Below are 21658 nucleotides of genomic sequence, written 5' to 3'. Positions count from 1 at the left end.
TCTGAATATTCACTGATGGACTGATGCTGAAGCTGAAGCTCCAATACTTTGGCCACCTGATGTGAAAAGCTGACTCACTGGAAAAGACCCTGGTGCTGGGAAAGATTGAAGGTAGGAAGAGAAGTGGGTGACAGACGATGAGATGGTTGTATGGCATCACTGACTCAATGGATATAAGTTTGAGCAAGCTCCAGGAGATGGTGAAGGACAGGGAAGCCTGGTGCTGCAGTCCATGAGGTTGCAAAGAGTCAGACACAACTTAGCAACTAAACAACAACAATAGCCACTTTATTGGGGAACAACTGCACTGGCAACCAAGATAAGTAAGTTTCCTTCTTAAATTCTCCCTTAATACTCTCTGTATACTCCCTCAAAGTTGATCAGAACTCTACATAACTGTTCAACTGTTTGTTAAATATCTTTCACTCATGCTGGAATTTATGATTCCAGAAGATAGCACCCTTGTCTGTCTTATTCACTACCATCACCCCAGAGGACAGCACATTCATTTATTCTTAGTGAATGAATAAATGAATTACTGTGATTTCAGTCTTTAGCTTCTGGAATCTAGCCTCACTTTCTCTTTTGGATTCTGCTCTACAGTAAGTCATTTTGACAGCTCCCCATTGTTCAGGGTAAGACTAATAACTTTGAGGTGGTGCACACTGGGCTGATTCAAGCTATTTACACATACTGACAATGAAGTAACCCACTTGTGCCACATGTGGCATAGGGTTCATAGCACAGGCTACCATCCCAGTACAGAAGTTCAATGCACATTATAACATCCTCTTTTCATTCCTGTTGATGTCCCACTCAGGCATTCACTGTCTCTTACCAGGACCTATATTTATTGAGGAAATGTTATGTACCAGGCACTAGATAGTATATAAATTTAATCTCAAAACAAGTTTGCAATGGTTGTATTTGCATCTAACAGATAAGAAAAAATGAGATTCAGAAAAGTTAAAAAGTTTGTTCAAAGAGAGTAAGGAGAGGAGGGGGCTGTGAACTCAGCTCTACCTGAATCTGAAGGCCAGGCCCCTGCAACGCCCATCCCCATCTGTCATTCTAATAACAGGGCTGTGGAGAAGGTGGGTACACCCTGACTGGCTGGATTTGAATTCTAACTCTGGCATTTACTGTCTGTGAAGCTCGGGAAAGTTATGTACAATTTTTATGCTTTCAATTAATTCCTCATTTGTAAAATGGATATATTAGCTTACTCCTCTAATGGGAATTGTTTCAAGGACTAAATGAGTTAGTATATGTTATATTAAGTACTAAGAACAATGCTTGGCATAAAATAAGCAATCAGTGATAGTAATCTTTATTCTTGACTATGGCTGCTATTGTTATTACTGTTACCAACATTATGTTCTATGCTACCAGTCACTCCACTGAACTGTCCCCCTTTGGGAGGGAAGAACCAAAAGTGCCTGGAGCAGTATGTCCTCTAATTCTTCCAAATAACCCAAGAAGAAAAGATTTTTTCCTTGGTCCAATTTCAGCAAACATTCAATGAGTCCATTAACTGTGGGCAAAGAACTCTACCAGAAGCTACCAGGAGAAGGCCACTTCCTTACTCTTTATAAAGAGAGATGGAGACTGGCTGAAAGCTTCACCCACAGGAATTCAGTTAAGTAAGACAAAAATAGAAACTCAGCCAAGCAGGGCTTATATTGCATCCTTCTAGTAGGCAAATCCCATCATGTTACTTTGCTACTTAACTTCTGGTTAAACACACTGGCTCTAGCAGTGATGTGAAGAAGGGGCCAGGACTGACAGCCTCCCTCCCGTTGTATAAAACAACCCACCATATATCTCTTCTATATAATGGGTTTTTGCCTAAGCCTACTTGATCTAAGGGTTTTATTGGAAAAATTGAAAAATGAAAACCTTGTAATGTCTTTGCCATAGCACCCAATGCCTTCATGACCTGGCCCTAACCTGTACAGATTCACCTTGTATCACTCTCTCCTCAGAACTATTTTTATCCTAAAACTAACCTATGTAATGCTTCTCTGGTGGTTCAGATGGTAAAGAATCCGCCTGCAATGCAGGAGACCCAGGTTCCATCCCTGGGTCAAGAAGATGCCCTGGAGAAGGAAATGGCAACCCACTCTAGTATTCTTGCCTGGGGAATCTCATGGAAAGAGGATCCTGGTGGGCTATAGTCCATGGAATCGAAAAGAGTCAGACTCGACTGAGTGACTAACACACGCACACACACACAAGCGTGTGAACACGTAACAGCTTCCAGAACATGCTGCATACTCTCGCAGCCTCCATGCCTTGCACAGGCTATTTTCTTGTGGCCAGAAACATTTTTGTCCGATTGTCTTCCTGGGCTTAGTTATTACCCCTCATTGTCACATTAAATTTTATACATAACTGTATAACTTTATGACTTTATTATAAAATGGATTAGCTTTACTTACAAATATTTAGGGCAATGTTGTATTATTGCAAGCTCCCTTCAGGCAAAGAATCACTTTTTCTCTTTTTTTTTTTTGCTGACAAAGCAAGAGATTTTATTGGTAAAGGGCACCCGGGTGGAGAGCAGTAGGGTAAGGGAACCCAGGAGAATTGCTCTGCTCTGCCATGTGGCTTGCAGTCTCGGGTTTTATGGTGATGGGATTAGTTTCCGGGTGGTCTTTGGCCAATCATTCTTTTTTTTTTTTTTTTTTTGAGGTATTTTTTATTTTATTTTATTTTTTAACTTTACAATATTGTATTGGTTTTGCCATATATCATCTTTGAATTTCTAGTGTCTGTCATAAAATAGGTGTTTAGTAAATGTTTATTGAACAAATTAATTTTAAAAATCACATTAAATGAAATATTAAATATCCTTCTATATTAACTGAAGACCTAAGGCAATGTGATAAACAGGGTGGACTTAAAAGAGTTAAAATACTCGGGTTGAAATATTCACTCCATCATTTACATGTTACATTGAACAAGATACTTAATATGCCTAGTTTTCTCATCTCTACAATGAAGCTAATAATGAAGTCTGGTGGTTATTGAGGGCATTCAGTGAATCGATATACAGAAAATATTTTAAAGAGTTCTGACTCCATCAATGATAATGACTCCATCAGTGTTAGCTACCATTATTATTATTTCAGGCTGAAATATAAAAAAAATGTAGTCCTTATTTAAGGACTAAATCAGTTTAAAATAACGTTGACTATAATGATATAATCTCATAATAATATAATTATCTTGTTTTTCCCTGCTGAACATCCATCCTACCCTTTGATCTTAACAGATATCAGATTTTTCTTTGAGGAAGTCTCCTTTCCACTGTTAGTTGTTATCAGTCATGTCCAGCTCTGCGACTCCATGGACTGTAGCCCACCAGGTTCCTCTGTCCACAGAATTCTCTAGGCAAGAATACTGGAGTGGGTTGTCATTTCCTTCTCTGAGGGATCTTTTTGACCCAGGAATAGAACCTGAGTCTCCGGCACTGCAGGCACATTTTTTACCATCAGAGCCACCAGGGACCAGATGTGGCTCAAGAGAAACAGAATTGGCAGTAGGATGGTGAGGTGACACAAGCTGGGCCACTTAAATTGAGACTTGCACTCTTGCTGAGACTAAGGGCAATAAGTAATTAGAACATGAGCCTGCAGCTGCTGGTGGAAAGAAAGCAGAGTCCAGAGATGGAGAGACACACAATTCCCAACTAATCATGTGATTTCCTAGACCCTGCTGAGCTTTTCTTTTTTTTTTTTTTAATATACACAAAACAATAAATTCTGTTTTCAGCTTCATCCATTCTGAGTGGGGCTTTGGTACTAAAACCCAACGTGTCCTGAGTAATGATCATAACCAGTCATTGTTAAGATGAAAGCCTACAATACTAAGTTATTATGTTATCAAGTCCTACATGGGCTTCAAGGTATCATTGTAAAGGGACCAGGTAAACTAGAAATTTTGGGTAAAACCAGAAATTTTGATCCAAATGAAGATGGAGATTATTTGCAGGGTTATCAAAGAATCATAGTCTCTTCATACTTGGCCAGAAACAGTAAATACAAGACCCTAGAAAAGTGCTATTCTGGTGTGCATGAAGATCCTGAAGAGTTTGTAGAAAAGGCAGAGCCTGCCACGCTCCAGACCATCAGGGATCAGCAGACATCACCATGGAAAATTTCCAACGCTTACCTTCTTTACTCCTCTGATTATTTGACATTTCTGTCTGACAAGGAATTCTCTGATTTTACCAGTTTAGTCATGAATTGTAAAAGATGATCTTTTCAGATAACATCCAGAATTTTAAAGGAAGTGTGCTGTTCTATAAGCGGTTCCTTGTTTGGCCTAATATTGCTAAACACAGAAGTAAAGGAACCTCAGTAACAATTAATGTACATCAAAGACGTCATCTGGTTATTTTAGTTAAGTTTGCACAAGTAATGAAGAGTGGTTTATCCATTGAAATTGCAAAGGTTATACAACAAATGAAATTTACACAAACTAAATTTGTGAATTGACTAAAAGAGAATCATCTACCCGGACTGAACTAATTCTGTGCTTCTCAGGATTGTAACATCCAACACGATAAATATAATTAACACTGCTGTCTATTATATATGACTGTTGTAAATCCTGAGTTCTCATCACAAGAAAAAATTTTATTTCATGTCTCTTAAGTTTGTATCTATATGAGATGATGAATGTTTATTAAACTTATTGTAGAATCTTTTCTTGATATTTGTAAGCCTAATCATTAGGCTGTACACCTTAAACAGTACTGTATGTCAATTATATCTCAACAAACTTGGAAGAAAAAAAAGCAATAAATAAAAAAATTCTGTGCTTTTCAAAAAAAAAAGAGAGAGAGAAAAGGCACGTTCTGAGGCTCCACCTAGAAATTCTGCAGCAAGCCCAGTATTTCTGCATTTCTGATGAGCACCCCAAGTGTGCTGAAAGTCCACAGATATCAGCTGTCCACTATGAGGAACACTGCCCTAGAGGATACAGTTTTGTTTAGATAATTAAAGTACACAAATCCAGCTGGGAACAAATCCCCAGAAAACACTGAAATGCAAAAATTCTCATAATTATTTCAGAAACCAAAAGAACTTCAAAGACTGAGTTTAAGCCCTAATTCTGAAGCAAATATAGGGAAATTTGGAAGTGTCTCAGCTTTAAAACTAAAGAACATAAATATTACACTCAGTTTTTTCTGTTACTTTTTTCTTTAAAAAAAGGACATGGTATAGAATAAAAATAATTTAAAAATTGATTTCAAGGTTATAGTTTTATCAGTTTCATTACAATAATCTATAGTAACTTTCTAGTAGGTCTTTGGAAACAATTAACAAAGGCGACCTTTGAGAATTCATCTCGGGGCAGCTATAATGAGCACAATTATAATAATTGGTAAGGAGCTTTTACAACATTCCATAATACACAAAAGACAACATGGCAAAATGAAACAGATTGTTTTCTGAGGATACCACATGAATGTCACAAAGGAAATCTTATGTTGACTGTGATGTGTACAGGGGTGATACAACAGTCATTTGATGCTGGATCACACAGCGTGGGAAATAAGAAAGCCATTTCCCGATGTGTATCCATGTTTGCCTTTGTTAAGGGTCAGTGGTTACATAATGGTCAATGATGTGGCTAAAACAGGGAACTATCCAGCCCTTTCAATAGAGGTTTCTTCAAGAGAATCAAGCCCATGTACTGTAAAGCATCCATTGTACGCGATGGATTGACTCTCCTGTGCATTGAAATGGTGCCAGCTCTTCACCATCCTGGGGAGAATTGAGGAAATTGTCTCTAAATCATCTTCTGTAGGGTTCAGTTGCCTTGTGAAACCCAGTTTAGAGAGGCTAACTAACATAGCTTAAACTGAAAATACATACTCTGGGATAAACTGCTGGGTACCTTTTTTTCTTCCAAGCAAGGTGGTCTAGGAATAGTAAATAATTCTTTGAGCAATTTAAAATCTCACAAACAGAACCAGAAAAGTGATATTCAGAGCTCTCAAGTCATACTTTGTGCATCAGTATACAGCTCTGTGCATAACTGTGCACCGAGATTAATGATATCAGTGGAACTCAACTCAGTTCTGCAGACCCACACAACAGAACTTTACAGCATGAATGTCTTGGACTCCATCCACATCTATTAATTGTTCAACTGCCAAGTGTGCTGCACTATGTGGAGATCCTGTTCAATCCAAGGAAAATACAGTAGGACAACTTCAGCAGAATTGCAAAATAAATTCTTACTTGTTTTTTGCTGGGAGCTTTGTGAAAGATTTACACATTTCTAATGGGTTTCTGTGTAGAGACTGATAGTATCTGCTCTTGATTTTGTGTCAGACCCTGCTAATGAAAAACACATTCTCCCTTCACTCCTGACTAATAATAGAACCCAAATAAACTGGGCACATTGGTAGGATGAAAGACTACATTTCCCAGCTTCCCTTGCAGCAAGGTAGCCAAAGCAAGCAGAAGTAAATAGAAATGTTGTGTGTAAGTAGAAAGAATTTCACTGAAGGGGCTGTATTCTGTATCCTCTTCTCCCACCAACTCTCTCCCCACCCTACCCACCTGTTTTTTGCCTGCCAAAGAATGTGATCAATGGAAATCCATTGTGTCATGGAACTTACCTTAAGTGTGGAAGCTATGTGCCAGAATGGTGGAACAGAAAGATAAAAACACCCTCCTACTCTGCCACATTGCTGCTACACATTTCTGGGCTGTCGACTCTAAACTCACTTAACGTGTGAGGGTATAACACTTTCATCATGCTTAAGTCTCTGTTAATTTTAACTTTTTTTTGCAAGTGGCAGAAACTAAACCTTATTAATATAATCTATATGCATTTTTCTTATTCAGTAAAGGCCAGGTGAATTAATAAACTCATTGGGATAAATACTTGAGAAGGTTTGCAAGCTCGAAAATTTGAATAACGCATATAAGCATATAAAAGGAAGGAGTACTTTAAGTGGTTCTAAACATGTGGAAACAAAATTTTTCACTTGTTGAAATGCATATAATTTTAAAACTGCATATAGCATAAAGAGGAATTCAGATTAAAAAATAACTAAGGAAAGGAAGTCAGTACAATGTATAGTATAAATGAAAATTACTGTAATTAGTATCACGGTTAATAGCATAGCATATAATGTATACTTATCAAAGGTGACCAAAGAGGATATGGCTCGAAGTCTGACCTATGGACCAACTGTGTGTATTTCTTATGTGTACAGTAGTTCTTGATATCTTTGTGTGACTTATTCATTCCACATCTCTTTACACTAAGCAATCCACTTCCGGGACAAATGGAAGACTGTGGTCTTTTAGCTTTTATGTACAGCTGACAGACAGCTTTAGAAAAATTCCCAGGACAACAGAAAATCATTGACATGCTTTTGATGTCCAGTGAGACTTTCAAGTCTGATATCTGCTCTGTACTCTAGAAAAGGCATTAAAATATTTTAAATAGGCCTAGCAAAAGGGATTGAAAGCATAAGATTGTATTTAAAATAAAGTCTACTTCTTAGATTGCTTTTGATTATCTAGGCAGAAATTTTATTTCAGTGTTGCTCAATAATAACAAGTATTTGTGCGTATGGTGAATATTTGGTCCATAATATTTTGGAGAAGAAAATATTCATGTTATACATCCTACCAGGATTTTAGAGCCATCCAAACTCATGCCTGTTCCAGCGTTAGGTGGACTTTGGGGAAAACTGTTAAGACCCACCTCTTCAGCGTAATCTCAGTATTATTCTCTTAATACCTTCAAATCCTTGTTTTGTCTTCATATGCAAATGTCCTCGGTTGTGTTTATGTAAATTATTGGCCCACGCTGTTCTTCACTCTTACTTACTTAAGGCAGTGTGTAGGTATCTAATTAGAATGATTTACCCATGGTCATCTCAGTTAATTGCTGAATACTCTTTATGTTAAGCAAATGTGGAAAAGATCTTAGATGTCTAAAAAAGATTCTATTTCCAAAAAATGATTTTTCTCTATCACTAACTTCTTATGACAAATATATAAAACAACTTCGAGATGGCAAGATAAAGATACATTACCCCTGTGACATCCATAACCTTGATGGCTGCCAGCTGGCCCGTTTTGACATGACGACCCTGTAAAAAAATTTTTAAACAATTCAGTTCTGATAAGCAATATTAGCATTAGGCTTCAACTGTAATGAACAATTATGTGGATCAGTGTTATAGAGTGCCAATGGGGAAAGAGAGACAGACAAATAGACATATAGAGAAATCTTAAATGCTTTGTAGATCAACCTCTATTTAATGTTTATTTTGTAACACATGTCCATCACTTTGTCTTTTGAGTTTTTTTTAGCAGCTTTTGTCAAGTTTAATAAAAGAGAAAATGTCAAATAATGAGGTTCTACCTCCTCTCCAAGGTGTTAGGGGCTTGAGTTGGAGGAGGGGTGTATGTGGAATATCTGGGTGGAGCAGACGCAAGCAGCTAGTTTCCTTGATTATTAAAATCTCTTGTATTGTGACAGTCTCAAATGGATATGACTCTGCTGGAGTTCACTTGAGACTGCTAATTTATCTTCATCTTAAAAGGGGACCTAAAGGAAAATAGAAACCAATCAATCTGAATTTGTGATCAAAGAGACACTACTGAGCCCAAGGAACTGCTTCCCCAGAGTGGGTATCTCTGGCCTTTTTAACTACAGGAAGCATCAAGCACTTGGAATGGGAAGAGAACAGGGTGTGGAGAGGAGGATATCCTCAAAGAGAAGCTTTATCTGTATAAGAAACATAAAGTCTATATCTGACTCTCAGACAAGAGCAAAGATGGTCAGTCTCATTATTTCTAAATGCATTCTTTACGTGGCTTTTAAAGTACATTTTACCTGCCACCGCTATCAGGCAGTATAATATACCTTCCAAGGCAAATCCCTTTCACCTGAGGCAAATCCCTTTCACCTTCTAGGTCTCAATTTCCTCATCTGAAAAATGGAAATAATGACAGTACCTAACTCATAGCATTGCAAGGAGGATTAAATGAGACAGTAATTGTTAAGTGCTTGACCGTGACTGGCACAGAAGAGCTGTGAGAAGATGCTGGCTGTAGATGTTTATGGCCCTGTCTTGTGATTCCTTTTAAGAGCTGTCCTCCCTTTTAAGTTATACGTTTCACGGAGGAAAGCGTGTGCCTCATCACTGTAGTCCTAGTGTCTGGAGTAGTGGGTGCCCAGCCGATAGATGGGGTGGCATGTTTCTGGATGAGCAGCAGCAGTTAGTGAGGGCATCTCCACCGGAGGCTGGAGGAGACAAGCTTGGTGCTGCCTGTCACTTTCCTTCTCATACATCCCAGCTCTGTGTATGCATCTGCCTGATTCTAACAGTGCTTCCTTTACCTTTCAACCGCCATTCTGTTTCCTGTCTTTCCTCCTCATTCAGGAAAAAAGCACAAATAAGACTTTAAATCAGTAATCCAATATGGTCGCTGACGTACTTCAATTTTCAATAAACTGAGGGAGGGAGTTGAAGAGTTACCACTCTAAGAGTCCTGGACCAGAATTCCAGAGGCCTGGTTCTGCCCATGACCAGCTGGTTCATCAGAAGCATGTTATAATCATCCATCTGGGCCCTGGTTTCTCCACCTGTAAATTGCACTCTGTGGTTGGAGATGGGGGGGAAAGGTATCATTCTTAACACCCCAAGGAAATTTAGGAAAATTAGTTGGAAATTTAGTTTTCACAGTGACTGAGTGGAGGAGAATGGTACTGTGCTATTCAGAGGCCATACTGACTTCCTGCAGAGCTGGAAGGCAATCTCATACAAAGGAGAAGTAGCAACAGCGCCCTCTGTTGATAAACACTGAATGACCTCCGGGGTTTTCCTGGTCCCAGTAAGTCTGTGATGCTGTAATGGTGACCTTAACAAAGATCAGCTGCTTCTCTGCGGGAATAGAAAGTCTTTAAAGTAAGGGTCATTAAACAATGACTATTTCTCTAATATAGCACTAAAGAAGGGTAGCAGCACTGCAGACAGAGGGTCTGGCTTATCACACAGCTGAAATTTCACCCTGAAATTCTTTTAATGGTGCCATGCAGCCAGGGAAGGGGAATGTTTGGGTATGTCTTGTGGGGACCTCTAAGAAGTGACCCCTGCCTGGCTCACCACTGGTGGGCTCCCACCTGCTCTTATTTTGTAGTCCTTAACAAAAACTCACAGCAGTGGCCACAGGACTGGAAAAGGTCAGTTTTCATTCCAATCCCAAAGAAAGGCAACGCCAAAGAATGCTCACACTACCACACAATTGCACTCATCTCACACACTAGCAAAGTAATGCCCAAAATTCTCCAAGCCAGGCTTCAACAGTACATGAACCGTGAACTTCCAGATGTTCAAGCTGGATTTAGAAAAGGCAGAGGAACCAGAGATCAAATTGCCAACATCCACTGGATCATAGAAAAAGCAAGAGAATTCCAGAAAAACATCTATTTCTGCTTTACTGACTATGCCAAAGACTGTGTGGATCACAACAAACTGTGGAAAATTCTTCAAGAGATGGGAATACCAGATCACCTGACTTGTCTCCTGAGAAATCTGTATGCAGGTCAGGAAGCAACAGTTAGAACTGGACATGGAACAACAGACTGGTTTCAAATACGGAAAGGAGTATTTCAAGGCTGTATATTGTCACCGTGCTTATTTAACTTATATGCAGAGTATATTATGAGAAATGCCAGGCTGGATGAAGCTCAAGCTGGAATTAAGATAGCTGGGAGAAATGTCAATAATCTCAGATATGCAGATGTCACCACCCTTATGGCAGAAAGCAAAGAAAAACTATAGAGTCTCTTAATGAAAGTGAAGAGGAGAGTGAAAAAGTTGGCTTAAAGCTCAACATTCAGAAAACTAAGATCATGACATCTGGTCCCATCACTTTATGGCAAATAGATGGGGAAACAGTGGAAACAGTGAGAGACTTTATTTTGGGGGGCTCCAAAATCACTGCAGATGGTGGCTGCAGCCATGAAATTAAAAGATGCTTGCTCTTTGGAAGAAAAGCTATGACCAACCTAGATATTACTTTACTAACAAAGGTCCGTCTAGTGAAAGCTATGGTTTTTCCAGTAGTCACGTATAGATGTGAGAGTTGGGCTATAAAAAAAGCTGAGCACTGAAGAATTGATGCTTTTGAACTGTGGTGTTGGAGAAGACTCTTTAGAGTCCCTTGGACTGCAGGGAGATCCAACCAGTCCATCCTAAAGGAAATCAGTCCTGAATATTCATTGGAAGGACTGATGCTGTAACTGAAGCTGCAGTACTTTGGCCACCTGATGCAAAGAACCTACTCATTTGAAAAGACATTGATGCTAGGAAAGATTGAAGGCGGGAGGAGAAGGGAACAACAGAGGATGAGATAGTTGGATGGCAGCACCGACACAATGGACATGAGTTTGAGCAGGCTCCAGGAATTGGTGATGGACAGGGAAGCCTGGCGTGCTACAGTCCACGGGGTCACAAAGACATGACTGAGCGAACTGACTGACTGACAATCTAACACTAGAAAAGAAAACTTACTTCTCCTCCATTTAAAATCTCTGTTCCAAGTTAAAATAACTGTTCTGGATGAGTCTGACAGACGACTAAATAATACACCTTGGGGATGGCAGTTTGGGTTTAAATGAGATCCTAGAGGTGGAAAAATTAGCAGTCTCAGTTCAGTGCCAGCATGAGTCCATGCTCTGGAACAGGAAGGCGGCTGAGCTGTCAACCTTTGATGAGGGGGCCACCAAGAAGGCTGCCCAGCACGACTTGCCTTTTACATCACTGGGGAATGCCAAACTAAATTAGGATCCAGATGAAGGCAGGCTTTGAGGGGATGGCTAGGAATCAGCTGACCTATAAGATCACTAGACACCCGAGGCACATCAGTGTTAAGACAGCGTTCAAAGAGGCGACTTCATAAAGTCACAAATAAATTGAATAGGAAAAGCCCTCGAGGGGCCTAATCTAATCCTTCTTTTAGAGATCAGGCCAAAATCTCACAACTAATGAAGACCTAAACCCAGGATGCTTTTTCATCTGTTCCACTTCCGCTTTCCAGCTCCTGAATGGGAAATTTTATCACTAAAATTTAAACATAATTTTTTAAACCAACCTTTTCATATTTTATTTAATTTGAATTAAACATGAGCCATTTGTCCCTGTTTCATGTAGGATTCAATTTTTTTTTTCTTTTTGAGAGCAGGGAAACAGGGAGGATGTTGTTATTATAAAAATATGTGAAGTGAAAATTCAATACTACTAATTTTAACTTATTCCCAATTACAAGAGAAATTAAAAATATAGACTCTATTTAATTTGGATCTAAAGTACATATTCAGCCAAGGAGTAAAAATTAAATTCTGGGGGAAAAGAAACTTTAAAGGAGACAAAGAGAAAAATTTTTATCCATGAAAATTAGGGGGAAATATCCCATTAAATTGCAATTGCTGAGTCATTTCTTAATGAAAGATGAAGAGTTTTTTTTTCTACTGACATAACCAACAATAACAAAAATAACAGACTAAATCTGGAAAAACAAAATTGGTATTCCATTAGGACCCAAAGCCTCAATCATGTCCTGAAACATAAAAAGCCCTCCGAAAGACAGGAGGGAAAAAAAACATCAAATCAAATCAGGGAGAGCAGAGGCCGTGGGGTCACTCAGCTGGCATAAACCTGCGTCCCCCTGAACAGAGTTTCTCTGCCGAGTTTATGATTAACCTCTCTATCCAAAACTTTATTCCCTTTCTAGTTCCACACCTGTTCCCCTTGAAATTTACAAGTATCATAGAAAAGGGGGGACTGGAACTGAGCAGGACCCTGTGGGGCCCTCCTGGGTGTAACGTCCCTTCGTGTCTCCCTTATCTGGTTTGTGGAAAAAGACTTTAGTCTCCTTAGGCCTTCCCTGAGTTTCAAAGAGAGTCAAGAAGTTAATGATTCAGACAAGAGTCACTTGGCACCCAGTTCCCTCCCAAAGGGGTACAGATAACAATCGGATGTGTATCTTTGAATTATTCTGCAGAAACTAAGATACCCACCCAGGTAGAGGATTGTGACTACATGCTGACCACAAGCATGCAGACCCCAGCCTGGGAGGAACCAGAAGGTTGAGTTCCAGAAACACCACCCTGTTACCTCACCATAAGCCCATCAGAAGCAGGTCCATGAGCTGATCAAGGATACTTATGACCCTCTCCCCTAATACTGTCTTTCAGAACACTTGCCTGAATGCCATTAGGGAGTTTGGTTTTTTTTTTTAGCACGAACCACCCATTCAACTTGCTTGGTCCCTGCAAGAAATAAAATTTCTTTGGGGAGAAATTTGCTCCAGACTCTCAGCATTTAGGCTTGTTTGGCCTCACTGTGCATCAGGCACGTGAACTTGGACTGGACAATAGGTGGGAGCACTCCATGCAGGTGCTTAGACAGACTTACAAACCCATTCTGCTTCCCCTTCTTTTTATCCTTCTACCTCCCACTTGATGAGTACAGTACCTTCAAGGATTACAGTACCTTCAGCTCTCTAGATCCACAGGTTCCACATTCACATATACATTCAACCCAACTCAAACAGAAAATACTTGGGAAAAAAATTCTGGGACATTCCAAGAAGCAAAACCTGAGTTTATCTGCATGCCAGTTACTATTTACTTTGTATTTATCACTATTTACATAGCATTCACATTATGTTAGGCATTATAAGTAATCTAGAGATTATTTACACTACACCGGAGAATGCGCATAGGTAGTATGCAAATACTGTGCTATCTCATGTAAAGGACTTGATCATCCACAGATTGTGGGACCCAAGCAGGATCCTGGAATCAACACGCAGCTCAATCCCCATCCCATCATAGATATGGAGGGACTACGTTGCCCCTTTACCTACTCCCTAAAATAAATACAAGAGGAGAACAATGGTTGTGTCCAAAATAGCCATGCAAGCCTGGTCTCTTCTATTGCTGTTATTTTCTAAGGAACAGTAAGATGGCTTAAAACTGCTGGCTCGAGGCAAGCCTGGAAGAGACTCCTTTCATTTCTAGGTCACTGAAATACATTTGTTTCTACACAGCACAGGAGAAAACCAGGGCTGAGAAAAATGCAGAAATTCTGCCCACCATCTCCATTCCTCCTTGTCCAAGGACTCACACAGGTAGAGTGCTTTTAGTTCTTTGTGCTTAGCTTAGATTTGATCTTGCCTTTATTGAGGAAGACTTCAAGTTCCTAATTTCAAGCAAGTGCCCTTACCTTTGTGTTTTCACAACATCCTACTCTAACCTACCAATTGTAATCCAATACTGTAATTTTCAAAATGTGCACCATAAGAACCATGAAAATAAATCTAATGAAATAGAAAAAAACAAAACAAAGCAAAATGCAGTGTAGAGCATGTAGTAATGGTAGCTGTTGTTTCACAGATTAAATGTTACGGTTACACTGATCACCTGTCTATCAATGATATTGTAAAACACAACCCAGATTCTCCTTTCAAGACTGAAGTAGCTGACAGCTCTCAGTCAAGGCCCTCTTGGAACTGCCAGAAGCCCAAGGTCATGCTCCCTCCTGGAGACAGCCAACTCCAGTGGCTGGCTGATACAGAAGTATAAAGGCTCAGGCCTTTAGTTTTAAAGTTGGACAATTCTGTAGAGCCTGCTTGGCTCCTGATCTCTCCTTGAGATGGCTGAGGTTTGTCTTGAGACGTGCATGCATGCTAGGTTGCTTTGGTTGTGTCCAGCTCTTTGTAACCTTATGAACCTTAGCCCGCCAGGCTCCTCTGTCCATGGGATTCTCCAGGCAAGAATCCTGGAGTGGGTTGCCATTCCCTCCTCCAGGGCATTGCAGTTAAACTCCTTCCTCTGCACAATACTGTGCATGCTGCTCAGTCACTCAGTCAACTGACCGAGTCACTCAGTCACTCAGTGTCCAACTCTTTGTGACTCCATGGACTATAGCCTTCCAGGCTCCTCTGTCCATGGGATTTTCCCAGCAAGAATACCAGAGTGGGTTGCCATTTCTTCCTTCAAGGGATCTTTCCGATCCAAGGATTGAACCCATGTCTCCTAAGTCTCCAGCACTGCAGGTAGAGTCTTTTAACATTTTGCACAATGCCAGTTTTTTTCCCCCCTACAGGTGTAGATCCTAAGAACACTCTCCAGTAAAATTCCTACATACATATACCTCCATCTCAGGATCTGTTCCCTGGGAAACTCTATCTAAGACAATTGGTACCAGGAATGGCCTGAGGAGACAAGCTCTCAGAGGAGCTGTCAATAAGACTCCCATCACTGGTGGCAGGTGGCTCACTGATAGTCCCTGGCACATCGCAGCAGCGTCACTGTCAACACTATCACTAGTGGGGATTTGGAGAAGGTTACAGGTGCCAGGGAACACAACAGAGAGCCCAATATTTCAGACTTCTGAGAGGTCCTTAGGAAACAGTAGTTTAAAAAAGTAGAATCAGACGGCTTTTGCAGAGAGTCACTGATGTACTAGAGAAAGACAGTGAAGACAGTGAAAACCGTAGGTGACTGATCATCAACTGAAGGCAACGTGTGAAAATCATAAGGTAGGTCAGATGAAGTTCTGAGGTCTGTGCAATATTTTTAATCAAGATGGGAATATCCCTTCTGAAGATGCAGAGGGCTCCAGGGATGAGGGGTTTCAAGCATCCAAGTGCATCAACTTGAATGTTTCTATTCCAAGTTTCAGAGCTCATTTCTTCTTAATCAGGCTTGAACTGATGATTCAACTTTTGTTTTACTCTAATAATTCCTGACGGAGCAGGCAATGGCACCCCACTCCAGTACTCTTGCCTGGAAAATCCCATGGATGGAGGAGCCTGGTAGGCTGCAGTCCATGGGGTTGCGAAGAGTCCGACACGACTGAGCGACTTTGCTTTCACTTTTCACTTTCATGCACTGGAGAAGGAAATGGCAACCCACTCCAGTGTTCTTGCCTGGAGAATCCCAGGGACGGGGGAGCCTGGTAGCTGCCGTCTATGGGGTCACACAGAGTCGGACACGACTGAAGTGACTTAGCATAGCATAGCAATAATTCCTGAATCTGGTCCCCAGCTGTTGATCCTGACAGCACCTCCCAAAACACTTCCTACAAGCAATATCTGTCCTCAGAATTTGTTTCCTCGGGAACTCAACCAAAGTATCTATCTCTCTCTCTATCTACTTACCTACCTATCTACTTACCTATCTGTATTCTCAGTATTAATGCAACATAATAATTTTTACTCAATCTGGGGTGAAAGATTTTAGAAAAACTCTGACCTAAAGAGTGAATAGAATAAACTAGGGACTTTATTCAAGCATTGGGAGTTATATTCCAGATAACAAGAACAGCATGTTCAAAGGTCCTGTGGTGTAGCGATTTGACCATTCAAGTAACTGATGGCAGGCCAGTATGACTGGAGTAGACAGTATATGTCTAATGAGTACATACAGGGTCTCACAGGCCATTTCAAGAAGTTCTACCTTCAACCTAAGACTGATGGGCAGTCACTTTAGGGTTTGAAGCAAGGTTGTAGGGTCATCAAGTTTGCCTTTTGAAAAAAAAAAATTCTCTGGAGGCAGGGCAGGGAACAGGGGAAACTAGAAAAGATGATGGAACAGTAACAGCATTGCTTAGCATTTCATTTGCAAGATAATGGCAACTTGAACTAGGATGGAAGTAATGGAGAAGATGAGAGGTAGAGAGAGTCCAGAGATATTCAGGAGGTCAAATCAACAAGATTTGAGAACGGATGGGATATATATTCACCCCCATGTTTTCCAGAGTGTTTGACATAGCAGGGATTCAGTAAACATTTGCAAAATGACAGACTGAATGAAGTAGTGACATCTGAGGGTTGTATTCAGGTTCTTGGGCAATACTATCCACATGACCATATCAGTTTCTTCCATTCCCCACTCCCGAGCCCTACGTCAACACACACACACACATTTTAATCCAGTCACAAAGTGTATAGGAGCAGATGAGGCAGGGTTGTGAGCAGGAATTACAACCATTTCACCCATAAATAAATTAGAAGATGATTTTAGTGGATGAAGTTCCTTTAAACTCTGTAGAGAGGCCAATTTACTCCCCCTCTGCTGAGATCACAGAGAAACTAGAAATTGGTTTTAGCTTTCCCTCTGAGAGTGAAGGTGAACACCGATTTTCCACTCACAATTAAGATTAAAGCATAGTTAAGATACCTATCTGAACATCTTCAGGAATGCAACCCTTCTTTGATACATGTTTTGAGGCAAAAAGGTAGATAAGACATGTTTATGAAAAGACTTTGTAAATCCTTATGATCAAGCAACAAGAATGTTCACAGAATATGCTTGGCACGATGTCTGCTCCGATGGTTTCCCCAGGTTATTGGGGCCTCTATTTATCCTTGGTCTGCACATGCCATTCATCTGAGACTTAAAAATTCCTCCTGACCACATAAGCAGAGCCCTCATTGCTCCCAGACTGTGACAAAGATGAAGCAAGGTAGCGATACAGGACAGTTCCCAAGCAACAGTTCTCTATCTCAACACCACTCACTGTGAATTCCTTTGCTTGGCACCTCCAAGAAGCAGAAAATGGATTGTTTTCAAGATTGTTCAGGGCTGGGCCAACTGAGAATTGAGGCTTGCTCACAGAAACAGGGCAGGGAAGAAAAGCCCGTGTCTCATTTTTCTTTTTAGAAACTAGCATTCCTGTCTTCATGGCTGCCAGTTTGGCTTAGTTTATAAAAATCAAAATGGATGATTAAAGGGAAAAAAAACCAAATAGCTACAATTTTTAGCAGACAATAGTTAATATATGCAGGTTCCATGGCAGGAAGCCTGATGCCTGTACCCAGGAAAGGCGTGCACAGCTGAAGCGACAGCAGTGAGGAGCAGACAGGCTGTGGGGTGATGAGAGCTCAAAAAAGGAGCAGAACCAGTCTCTTGGCCATGGCCTTAAGCCAAGAACACATTGCCCAATAACCTTCTCGCTCAACCCCTCAAATGAGCACAAAACAGAAGATCTTACTGGCTCTCATCTGATTTATGCCACCGAATTACCACAGTCTTTTGTGGCTTCTGTACATTAATTTCTGGGAGGACTAAGCCCCCTAGACGTGAAGGATCAAAGGCAGGGGATAGAACATCTGCATGCAGCCAGCTCCCCAGCCCCCCAATATTCTACTGCTCCCCATTCACCATGACAGCCTTCCTTGTCCTCCAAGTCAGGGTGGTACATGGGGATACGTGTGGCATTTAAAAGCTCTGGTTCCTGGACACCAGTACAGAATGAAGTTTATACCCAACCTCAGTAAAGGCCTGCCAGGTGGCTCAGTAGTAAAGAACCTGTCTGCCAATGGAGGAGATGCAAGAGAAGCCGGTTTGATCCCTAGTTCAGGGAGAGCCCCTGGAGTAGGAAACGGCAACCCATTCCGACATTCTTGTCTGGAAAATTCTCTGGACATAGGAGCCTGGCAGGCTACAGTCTATGGAGTCACAAAGAGTCATGCACGACTGAGTGCACATGCACTAGCATTCAGTAAAAGGAGAAAACAACCTTCTGACAAAATCTTCCAGAAGCTAAAAGCATTCAACTTAAGCAGTCTTCTGACAATTTCTGTCGTGAAAATGTTCATTAACTAAACGTTCTCAATTTTTTAAAAGTCAAAGCAAAAACCCTATCTTGGCTCTCAATGGTTATTTTTGGTTTTTATTGGGGGTGGCCAAGTGAGATTTCTGTACTCTATGAAATCTGAGAGTCAGGCACAGGTGTTGTAAAATACATGTGCATAGTATGGTAGAAAGGCCAGGAATCCCCTTAAGATACAAAGATGGGCTGTTCTTGATACAGTCTGTAAAAAGTTAAATGTAATCATATATATCGCTCTTAATAACTTACACCAAATAATCCATGTGAACTGTATAGAAGCCAATTTCTCTTTCCTCTTTAGTCTGTAATGCCATGGGCCCTTCAGTCCTCCAGGCACATGGCTACTACATGCTAGGAAACTCCTCAGGACTCTGCCTTATAGCCATTTAATTCTCTGACATTGTCAAGGACAGAATTTTGCAAAGAGTAGGTGCTAAATCATGCTGGGAAACAGGAAGTTTCCAGGCCTAGTAGACCTTATACGCTGCCCCCAATCATGGTGAAAAGCGAGACTCCAGTGACCCATCATGGCTGAATCTGCGGGGCGCTTGATAGAACTGGGGGAAATGCCTACTCAGGAGGGGCAGAAACCTTTTTTCTTAAGAAAAGAGATTGTAACTATGGCTCATGGCGTGGAAACTGTAAAAGACTCACTGGAAAAGACCCTGATGCTGAGAAAGATTAAGGTCAAGAGGAGAAAGGGGGCAACAGAGGGTGAGATGGTTGGATGGCATTAGACTCAATGGACATGAGTTTGAGCAAACTCAGGGAGATAGTCAAGGACAAGGAAGCCTGGTGGGCCGCAGTCCATGGGGTCACAAAGAGTCAGACAGGACTGAGCGACTTAACAACAATAACAATAGGACCTGGAGGAAGAAGCCACACAGCCCGATGTGAATGTTTTGCTCAAGAAGGTTTTGTGTGTGTTCTTTCAACACTCACACTGGGTCACAGAGTAACCTGGAGACCGGAGAAGACCTTAGCATTGTGTGTTTCAGATTCTCAGTTCACCTGAGGAAGAAAGTCAGGCAGAGGAAGATACGACCAGAGAAAATCAAGGCCCTGATGCTGCCCAGCTTCAGTTCCTCCATCTCTGCCTCCCCTTTTCCTGAAAGAATACTAACCCCCAGGCAGGCAGGCACGCTCTTGGCGAAGGGCAGCCTATTTTTTTAGATTTCCAATCAATAGCTCCTTCTCTAGGGACTATTTCACAGGCAACTCTTGTCTTCCCCTGAGGACCTCGGGCAGACCCTGTGCTGGCTTCATCCCACCTCCCAGCTGCAGATTAAGAAGATATATTATGTTGGCCCTCCAGGCCTTGCAAAGGTTTGTCAATTACAGCCTGAAACCGGCCCGGTGGTCAGATTTACGACCACGTGGTCAGGAGTGGGCGGGGCTGGCTTTGTATCATGAGGCACCACAGGCGCGGGGGCAGAGATTAATCATAAAAAGACGGCACTGCATTTCATTTCACCTAATTTATGGCTTTCATAGGAAGCCAGTCCACCCACAGCACTGTCTGGGTCACTTAATAACAGAATGTCTTCGGCAGCAGCAAGAGCGGGTTTCGAAGCTCAGAAGTGTGCGGAAACAGAAAGGACCGCACCCCAAGTAGAGAGAAAAACAATGCCAAGGACCACAGTGTTCCCAGCCATCATTCATGCGGCGGCAGGAACACAAATAGGGACCCATTTGACTTTTTATCAGGGCTGCTGATGAATAAACCCTCTCCCACAGTGTCCTCAAACCTCCAGAAGTTTTAATTAAAACAAAAAAAGTGTCAGCAAGAGAAGCACTGGAATGTAATTAGGGCCCACCAAATCTAAAATAATATGGGAGAAAAAAAAAAGACTAGTAATGAAAGGGAAGCTTTCATGTTCTTACTGAATCCCTGCTCTGTTGGTGACACAAAAATCAATTTCAATAGGCTTTAGTTGTATCTGAGCAGGAACACAGGCGACAGATGAAATTTACTGGGCAATTTACTGGAGTCATAAAGATTTCCATGAAAGAGAGGCTGCAGTGAGTGCTCTCAACCAAATGCCTCCTCTGTAAGAACCCTGCAAGTATGTGTGTGTGCCTGTGCATATGGATATAGATGGGGGTGGGGATTTTGAATAGTTAGATATCCTTCAACCTAAAATTGAAAAAGACACCCCCCCCTCTTTACCTCACAGCCTTTAAGGGGCAATTTTAGCTCCACCCAAGGTGATACCTGGCTTCCCAGGTGAATCAGTGGTAAAGAATTCACCTGCTAGTGGAGGAGACTCAGGAGAGGTGGGTTCAATCTCTGGGTGGGGAAGATCCCTGGAGGAGGAAATGGCAACCCACTCCAGTATTCCTGCCTGGAGGATCCCATGAACAGAGGACCCTGGCAGGCTTCAGTCCATAGCGTCTCAAGGAGTCAGATGTGACTGAGCACTGGTGTTGTTGAGGGATACCTGGAGACATTTTTTGCTTGTCATCACAGCTCACTGCTGCCACTGATATCTAGTGGGTAGAGGCCAGTTCAGTTCAGTTCAGTCACTCAGTCGTGTCCGACTCTTTGAGACCCCATGAATCGCAGCACGCCAGGCCTCCCTGTCCATCACCAACTCCCGGAGTTCACTCAGACTCATGTTCATCGAGTCAGTGATGCCATCCTGCCATCTCATCCTCTGTCGGCCCCTTCTCCTCCTGCCCCCAATCCTTCCCAGCATCAGAGTCTTTTCCAATGAGTCAACTCTTCGCATGAGGTGGCCAAAGTACTGGAGTTTCAGCTTCAGCATCATTCCTTCCAAAGAAATCCCAGGGCTGATCTCCTTCAGAATGGACTGGTTGGATCTCCTTGCAGTCCAAGGCACCCTCAAGAGTCTTCTCCAACACCACAGTTCAAACGCATCAACTCTTCGGCACTCAGCTTTCTTCACAGTCCAACTCTCACATCCATACATGACCACAGGAAAAACCATAGCCTTGACTAGACAGACCTTTGTTGGTAAAGTA

At 41.5% G+C, this 21658-nt stretch overlaps 1 protein-coding gene across 9 annotated transcripts in view; it reads right to left on the bottom strand.

Annotated features, from left to right (window-relative positions):
* The window catches only part of TNIK (TRAF2 and NCK interacting kinase), a 406980-nt gene that overhangs the window by 166692 nt on the left and 218630 nt on the right, over window positions 1-21658 (bottom strand). For all 9 annotated transcript variants that reach the window (XM_070373248.1, XM_070373278.1, XM_005905573.3 and 6 more), the window contains exon 3: window positions 8075-8131. In XM_070373248.1, the coding sequence (XP_070229349.1) occupies window positions 8075-8131 (57 nt within the window). The remainder of the gene's footprint in view (window positions 1-8074; window positions 8132-21658) is intronic.

This window comes from Bos mutus, chromosome 1, assembly GCF_027580195.1.
Source record: "Bos mutus isolate GX-2022 chromosome 1, NWIPB_WYAK_1.1, whole genome shotgun sequence".
NCBI lineage: Eukaryota > Metazoa > Chordata > Mammalia > Artiodactyla > Bovidae > Bos > Bos mutus.
The sequence above is the reverse complement of the archived record's forward strand: the minus strand, read 5'-3'. Positions and strand labels throughout refer to the sequence as shown.